The sequence below is a fragment of the Diuraphis noxia genome, unplaced genomic scaffold (genome assembly GCF_037042655.1).
Source record: "Diuraphis noxia isolate RWA-SAM2 unplaced genomic scaffold, SU_Dnox_SAM2 contig0004, whole genome shotgun sequence".
Classification (NCBI taxonomy): domain Eukaryota; kingdom Metazoa; phylum Arthropoda; class Insecta; order Hemiptera; family Aphididae; genus Diuraphis; species Diuraphis noxia.
In genome coordinates, this window is record NW_028301714.1 from 66,146,027 (window position 1) to 66,155,338 (window position 9,312).

Sequence of the window (9,312 nt, forward strand, 5' to 3'; positions counted from 1 at the left end):
TTCTTCTTAGTTAGACTGATTGATTATTTATTTATAAACATGAAAGCTGAATTTTATTAACAAATTAAGTATTCTGAATGACTAGAATAAATTCTGTTTGACTCGAATATTTTCTAAGTTCAGAATATTATTTTATGAGAATTTTTCTAAGTCCAATTTAATTAATTAAAGAACACACTGACGTGAAGGTGCTCTGGCTAGTCTGGTCAAGTCGCGTCTGAATACAGGCCGTTTCGGGGTCTCTTATATAGTCCCTCTACTCCCCATAGTCTACTTGCTCTTGTCGCTTTTCTCACGGATGTGGTATAATTATCTAGACTGACTGAAATGTTACTCACCCATATACAAGCCAAATGTGCATCCCGTGCAGCTGCAGTCCTCGATAATTTATATTATTATGTAAAAATATATATTATGATATTACATTATAACATTGGTTCTTGGAACTTTTGTATTTATGTATAACCCCACATCTTGTGTACCCCTATCAATGATATTTTTATAGTCGTATGATCACATGATTTCGTGTTTCCCTAATGTTAATGATTTCCACGAAATGCTTTCTCTCCTACTGTTACAAAGTTCGTCGCACCCTACCCCAGCTTGGTTCGGCTGGTACCTAGTTGACCGTGAACTACAGAATGCGGGACGCTAGTCCATAGCACTAAATTATAAAGATTCAAAAATAAATAGTTTCAAAAATTCTTTTCCGAAATAGTAGTTTTAAGTATTTGAATTTCAAGGAATTTATGGCACCCCATCTTTCATATTAAATGTATGATTATTCGGATGTAAAGTTTTCGGACCTTTTTCGTATACACACTCGTGACGTGTAATGTAAATCATCAGAATTCACAAAATGGCATAATATGTCACTAATTTTATGCGGAAGGTGGACAAATTAAAAAAGTAAAAACTGAGAATACTATTTATAAATAATTTTAATTTTAATGAAGCATTGTTGACGAGTGATTACCCACTAGACTTATAAAATAATGATCACCAAATATAAATATGCGTTCGTGGTGCTCGAATTTATATGTAAATACTTATATCCTTCTAGGTTTGACCCGAGTAAAAAAATGATACGTTTCCTAATGAAAAAAAATCATCAAAACAAGTGCATGTATCATAAATATTCAGGTAAAATAGTTAAATATATTTTGCTAGTTATTTTTCAAAATACAAGATCATGCGTTACATGACAACCACTGTAGTTTTCGGTTTGTAAATTGTAACTTTAACAATTTCACAATGGTCGTAGATATATATTAGAACTCGTTTAAAATTAAAAATCATTTGCATATTGCAAAAGTGTTTGTAAAAGTAAATTATATACCTACTAAATGTTATGAATAGTTCCTCAAATAGTTTAATCAAATGTAAATTACTTTTTTTTCTTAACAATATATTTTTAAAGGATTGTTATATGCTATGAATTATGCACCATATATTTTTTTTAAAGATAAACAAAAAAAATTTTTGTTTACAACTATTTAGATTGAAAAAAATATGTGCATGTTTTTAACAATACATTTATCTTGTACATTTTTAATATTTTGTATGTATAAATATGAGTATAGTTATCTAAAAATGGTTTGTAATTTGCTTATAAATTCGATCTCTCGAATATTTTTTTTTTTCACCAACCATTCACAAAATAATGCTCTTACGACGATTTCCAATTCGTCTGGTCTTTCGCAATGAGTGTATCCTACATATTATACGTATAATATTCGATTTAAGCCATATTTCACATCGAAATGTATATAACATTGGCCACAACGTATGGCATAATATTGTAGCAGCAAATACAAAAATATTATTACTTTCGAAGTCCTTTAAAGTTTTCTCGCCATGAATATGGTTTTAGTTTTGAGTATCTTTTTGGCAGATCTTATATATAATATATACATGTATATATATCTTTTCTTTTGTGAACGACAGCACTTCGAAAACTTGAGCTTTGTTGCAGTCGAATTTAAAACTTAAATATCAATTTATATTATACCGATGGGAGAATGTAATAATAATAATAATAACAATAATAAACAAAATATAATAAATGTAAGTACGACGGCGTGTTAGCTTTGCCCGTATGTTATATATGTTTTTAATTCGACATAATCGTTTTCAGAAAATATAATCGGAATTAAAATCTCTAAGCGGAACCTTTTCCGTGATAATATATTATATTCGATATGTATACGAGTATTAATATGGACACGTATTGCTGTACGTGCGTTCGCCTCATTGTTTCGATTCGATATTGTATAATTCTATACGTCTTGTATTATATTGTAGTGATATTTTCACAAACTAAATTCGTACCGCGAATGGCCCGTTGTTACTATATTGTACGATTTCTGTGTAGTGTATATGACATTAATATTATTAATGTAATTTACCGTTAATCGATTGGAGCTTCGATGACGAGTTTCATAGTATCATCATCGGTGATGATCGTAACAAATTTAATGCAGATCCGATGTTAGCAATTATTTTTGAGGAAAAATATTGATTTTTAAATTATTAACCATTATCGTATAATATCCCTAATATAACGTACTATTATCTAAATTTCCTCAAACAAATTTGAATATATAAACAGTTATTATACAATATGATTATTTTTAAGTAAACACTAGATAACTATCGGTTATTGGTTAATTATAGTAATTTATAAGGCATATTGTAAGAATTTTACTAAAAAATATTGTCAGATTTCGTCATATTTTTAAATAAATAAGCTTTCTAGTATACAATTTATTGACAACCATTAGTTTTTGTTTCGTCTACCTGCTATCAATCATTAATATTTCCACAATAAATATAGATTTTTTTGACTTTTTGTATTTTCCCTCTCTAAACAGCAGCAAAAGACAATACATAAAAATTATTTTTTTTAAACTCATCATACATCATCGTATGAGGTGAGTAAATCTAACTCGGTAGTCAATGATGTGTAACGATTGATATACATTACAAGGCCGTATAGATCGGCGGCGTTCGCCTAGTCAAAATATTATCAAACTGAAATATAATAAACTAACATAAAGTGCTAGATACTGAAAATTATATAGATCGTTTTTGTTCAACACTTTGCTAGTAACATATACAATGTATATGTATGCACACAACGTCAGTACATCACACACGTTTTATAGTAATAACTTAATGACATTCGAAAAACTTTTCTGGTTCAAAGCACTTTCGCCAAACTGAATACAGTCGCAGTTTACGATGGAACGAATTAATATAGTATTTCCTTTGGGTGTTAAGTTGTGCAGTAAAGTTAAAATTCTCTGTTTCTGCAAACGAGACAATGAGTTAAATGAAAGCAACGAGCTTAGTTCCTAACGGCACATTATTGTAGTACAGTGTTTTATCTAAAAATGAATATAACATTTTAAAGTGATTTCACTTTTTCAACGTCAAAATTTATTTTGAAAAATCCATCAATCTGTCCGCTTATAGTTTCGCGGGAAAGGATAAAATATAATCTATTCGTTCCACCTGAAATTATATTTATCACTGATTTTATTACACTTATCATGAAATAAACTTTCTCCTTTTTTAAATATTCAAGTAGGTTGGGTATCCGTTTGAATAAAATAATGGTTTACATTGGACTGTTTTTAATGCAGGTACTTAGTACAACGGATATTATGTTCGATTATATTACACACATCAATATTAACAATTGAGTATAGGTACCTACATAATTATAAGTACCTCTATACTAATATTATATTAGCAATTTAATGAATTATAGTAAAAATCCATCAATTTTCTAATTGACGGAATTAGTTGAATAATTTTATTTTTTATTTTTTATATGATAGTTAAACGCAAAAACATGTTACAAAATTTTGTTACAATGGTAAATATTATAACACAATTTTATAAATCTTGCACCTTTTTTTTAACAATATAGCTAAATGAGTAACTGTTGATCGCGTATAAAATATATAATAATGACAACAATTTTCTTACTAGTTATACCTCAATAGTAAAAAAATTAAACGAGTAAGTAGCTATTATGCTCTCCAGCCATTATGCATTATTATTTTAAGTATGTTTTAATGTTTAGCCTCCCTGACACACGTTATTTTTTGTTATCATAATAACGTCAGAATAATAATTTCGTAGTATTCCAAAAACGGCCGGAACGAAAAGGTAAACAATATATAATTGAAGAAAATAACTATTGTACTTCTTATTTCTATGGTAATAAAAGTAATTTAAAATAAGGTCGTGTACAGACCAATTATTTACCTCCAAAATGTAACCCAGTTTAAACTAGAGCTTTTAACTTTTGTTTTTATAGTACCTATCTTATTTCATGTATTTGAACATTTTCCTTTCATACAATATTCAAAAACAATGGAGAATTTTTAAGAGTGCTTAGCTGTTTTTTACACACTAGACAGTTTAAGCATCAATCTATTATGAAAATGGCAATAGTAACAATTTTCAGTAAAAATGGTAAGTACCTAAGTTTGAAAATAAAAAAAATAAAAAAAATGACTATACAATAATTATTATGTACTTAGTCAAAAAAATCTTTAAAATATTTATTTTATGTAATAACATTTTATTAAAATTGTGTTATTATGTCTAATGTCTATACATATGTAATAATTTAGCGTACCTATATGTATTAATTAATTGTGATTAGAAGACATATACATTTAAGTAGGTAGAATTTTTTTTTTTTTTTTTTAAGATAATATAGGTAGAATAGGTAGATACTATTAATAATTATTGTATATCAATAAGAAATCATCTAATCGTAGGAAAACGTTTTTGTAATACTATTGATGAATGCTCATGACATGATTAAAACTAATATAATAATTAATAAAATTATAATTTTTAAATATTAATTACTTTAGACATTTAAAACCTATACAATGCTATTGTCCGACCTAATTTTACTGATTTACGACGGGACGTGTTCTAGCCAAACATATCATTAGAATTGATCGAGTAAGAGCAAGTAGCCAGTAGGTAAATACTATGTACATTTACTGACTTAGGTACCGTAGAAAATGAAACAATAGAAAAATAATAATTTCCACAAGGCAATATTATTAATTATATCGAGGAAGCGATGATATGCACTTGATCCCTTCAACAGCTACTGCTAGGTGAAAAACCAAAAAGTCAATGATGAAAAACAAATATTTTCACGACCAGCCGTCAAAGTTAGGACGATCAGTTTTCAAACGTATGCATAATTAATGGATTACGCATATTTTTTTTCGTTCCATCACTTTTAAAATGTCATAATTATTCCTGGATTAAAAAAAAAGTAGGGGTATCGAGTAAAGAGGAAAAGTTCCATATCATGGCCAGCCAAAATGCACAATGCTTATATTATAATATTATAAATGTCCGTCACACTGAATTTTCAAAAAATGATCATCATATGACATATGGTAGTATGATGTTCACACACTAAGTAACAATCCTGTGCGATAAATCACAAACAATATTCTATGCCATTTGTTTTTCTTTTTTTAATAATCTACCTTAAATACCTACATTTTTTTTTTCAAAAAATAATAATATAAATATAATTATAAAATATAGAATCATATATTATTATTCCAGTTTAATTTTTTTGTTCAAGTGTCTACACTTATTATTTCAAAATGTTTCAACTTTTTTGAAGATATTTTTTTATAATAGTTCAATGTGATTTCAAAACAAAATTTCTGAAAATAAGTTATATTTTATTATTTTAGTAATACTATTTTTTAGTCTTTTTAGTCTATACCAATCAAATTGCATGCACGTTATTCCACAAATAGCTTTTTTTAGAAATATTGTTTTGAAGTATAAAATTATCTAAAAAAAATATTAGATTTTTATTAATGGCAAAGTTTTATTTATTTTTTATTATTATTAGCTTTTAGTGTGACTATAAATGACAAAGTTTTAAAATTAAAATGTTGAACAAGTTAGTAAAGTTACGTATATATTATATGACATATCGACTATATGCAGTACCTATATAGAACACCATATACAATGAATTAATATTGTTATATGATGTACAAGTGAAAATATTATTAAGTAAATAGTAATTTTTAATTTTTAATTGTTTACAAATGTAAATGTATAAAATATATATGATATTCCTATTATTAAAAATTATATTTTTAAGCCAAAATAATAACTCCTGTCCTCTCACGAGTTCTTTTAAGTGGAGCCTAATTATATTTTGATATCAAATTAAGTTTTAAAAAATAATTAAATAAATATAAGACTTACCGGAGGTGACGGAAGCGAACAGCACGCAGAAGAAGCCGATTTTGTAGACCATAACCACGGTGGACTTGCTGGTCTGAGTCATATTAATAATATTGTAATATAGGTACTATAATATGCTATGAGATACTTTTCGTCTAAAATTCACTACGGTCGCTTTGGATCGGAATTTTATAACTCTTTTGGAGAACAAGATAAACCGTTCTTCTTGGGTGACTCGGACTAACCAATTTATGTGACAGTATAATATAAATTATTCCGGCGACGGTATAATAATCAAAATATATCGTTGACGACAAATAATGATTATATCATAATACCTAAGTCACTGTCAGTGCAGTGAGTGTAGTATTGAATACGCGAGTGACAGCTGCGGCGCGGGATGAACCGTTTATACCTAACAGCGTGTCGATGCTAACGTAGCACGTGTGTGTGAGATGGTGGGGAGGAAAACTAGTGTTTAGATAAATCATTGAATCACTATTATAATATAGTTCAATGCAGGCATTAATGATTGTAATTTACAGAAGCTACCAATATAGAATGTGACACCTGCAGTAATTTACACCCTACCCTTCTCGCAAGAGCATATAATATAATTCTGCAGTCACATGAGTGATATATTATAATAATATGCTTGGTATACCCGTCTGTAGTCCACTTAGATATCTAGTATAGCCAGTATACAGCAGAGTAGGTTCACGAGTTCCCCGATTTCTTTTCCCTTTAAGTATATCCAAGGCTGAGTTTTTGAAATCTTTTTAATCTTATTATTGACTATCAATGAAAATTGTTGTTAATGCCATTAATGGAGAGGGGTGTGACCGAGGTGACATAAAAATTTTACCAACGGCATCAAAGCTCTAAATACGTATCTGCCTTTAGTAATTTGCGTTATGGTAGGAGGAGATTACTCTATAATTTATGTTTGATATTATAATATCAACCTATAATTATTATAAATTTATTTTAGTCAATGAGGACTGTAGATAATTATGATAGAAATGATATTTGATAATAGAAAACTTAAAACGTAAATTTATAAATTTAAGCATCGACTCATTTCTTTGTTTTAATTTCAAATATGTGCAAAACCGATAGAATAAAATAAAAATAAACTATATTTTTTTTTTTAAGTAGTTAACTTTAGAATTTTAATATAGCAAATATATTAATTTTTAAATTATTATAGGTAGTTATGATACCAATATTATATTATTGTTATTTACCTATATGAGGGAGAGACTAAAACGGATTGTAGGAGCTTTAGTTTAATGCTAAGAGTAATAAAACATAACAAAGATATGCATTAAAAAAAATCTGCACTTCTTATTTGCGTAGTCTATCAATCTGAAAGGTTATTTCCGAGTAAGACCAATAATTAATTTGTATATATGGAAAATTGTAAGTCGATACATTGTACTTAATGATAATTTTTTTTCAAAATGTAAAATAAATAAAATGAGTTAAGCAATCAAAATGAATGCTAATTTAAAAAAAAAAACTTAAATATTTTATTTAGATAGAGACTATTTCAATTTAGATGCATTTCCTTATTTATATAGACGATGACGATGATGATGCTATAAAAATTAATGTAGTTTTTATCTAGACAAATATTTATCTAGAAACTTCTCAATACTGTATCAACCGTATCGCTTTGGAAACCCAATGACATATAGTAGGTACACGTTCTTGTAAAACGTTACAAGTTGCTTGCAATAAGTATCTACATGTATTATAAAGGTAAACTTTCTATTAACAGTATAAACTCAAATTATTTTTTGTTTGCGTGTTTCGAATAAGTGAAAAATATTTAACATGATAATATATATAATATGACAGAACCGGTATAAACACTCTTAGATTGTATATATATATATATATATATTTTAAATAATTCGATATCATAATAGTTATTAATAGTTCCGAGAACTGATATTTGGACTCGGAAATCGGAATGTCTTACGTGAATTGGGACGATATGCGTGGGTGCAGTTATAATATTTTGCTGTCATTATGATAATAAAATATACACTTGTACAGTGTAAATAATTCGTTGTTATTGTTATTTAATATTCAACGCTCGTATACACACAGCGCCTATAAACCTATATTCCTATTCGGCATGGACTATTGACACACAAAATGCGTGCCAACCTTTATAATAATACTATATTATGATATATAAATATTATCGTAATATGTGTGGTTTGTACAGTTATTCGTGAATCGCGATGCATACATTATCCCACATGTACTGAGGAATTTAAAGAACCGAAGTGACGACAAGTTGTCCACTGCGGTTGAAGAGTTATAGTAAAACTATAAAAGTCACTACTCTCTATTATTTATCAGCCATTATATGTATAATAATATATATTAATACTATAACAGAGTGACGATGATATTTTAATCAGCTCCAGTATACAGATCAATTAATTTATACGATTTTGAAAAGAAAATAATATACCTACTTATAAATTTATGTTTTATAAAACAACCTAAATTTATCAACAAAGTTTGTGATGTCTTTAGTTTTGTTGGCATTTTTTTTTCAGAAAATTAAGGTACTTTCTGTATCTGGTAACACAACAAGTAAATACATGACTATGTGATAACTGAAATAAGCATGTACATAACATAAGAAACAACACGTCGTGAAACATATGATGATGGGAATCGTGCAGCAAAAGAATCCTCTGGTATTTTATTCTTAAATCACTATTAGTTTAATAGATCACGGACCAATTCCACGGTGTGGTGTGATTTTAGGAAGATAAAGCGATGGTGAGAGACTAAAGGATGGGATGGTGTTACAGTTTAGAATGAAATATATTATAATAGAATTTGGCTATAGTGAGTCAACTGTTGACATTTTTAAATCTTTGTGTAGCTTTTCATTTGTTTCGTACCAGAGAGCCGAGGCTATTAGCCGAATAGTGATGAACTCCCAGCTTGAATGGTGCGAACTTGAGAAGGTTTGGCGCATCCCCAGATTTGCACGTCATACGCCCTAATAGTAGAGACTTG

The 9,312-nt window shown here is 28.2% G+C and overlaps 1 protein-coding gene across 1 annotated transcript in view; it reads right to left on the minus strand.

The window, feature by feature from the left end:
• The window catches only part of LOC107172988 (phospholipase A1-like), a 31,851-nt gene extending 25,198 nt beyond the window's left edge, over nt 1-6,653 (minus strand). Inside the window, exon 1 of the mRNA XM_015523326.2 lies at nt 6,283-6,653. Within this exon, the coding sequence (XP_015378812.2) occupies nt 6,283-6,364 (82 nt within the window). The 5' untranslated portion in view covers nt 6,365-6,653. The remainder of the gene's footprint in view (nt 1-6,282) is intronic.
• Nucleotides 6,654-9,312: the final 2,659 nt, after the last annotated feature.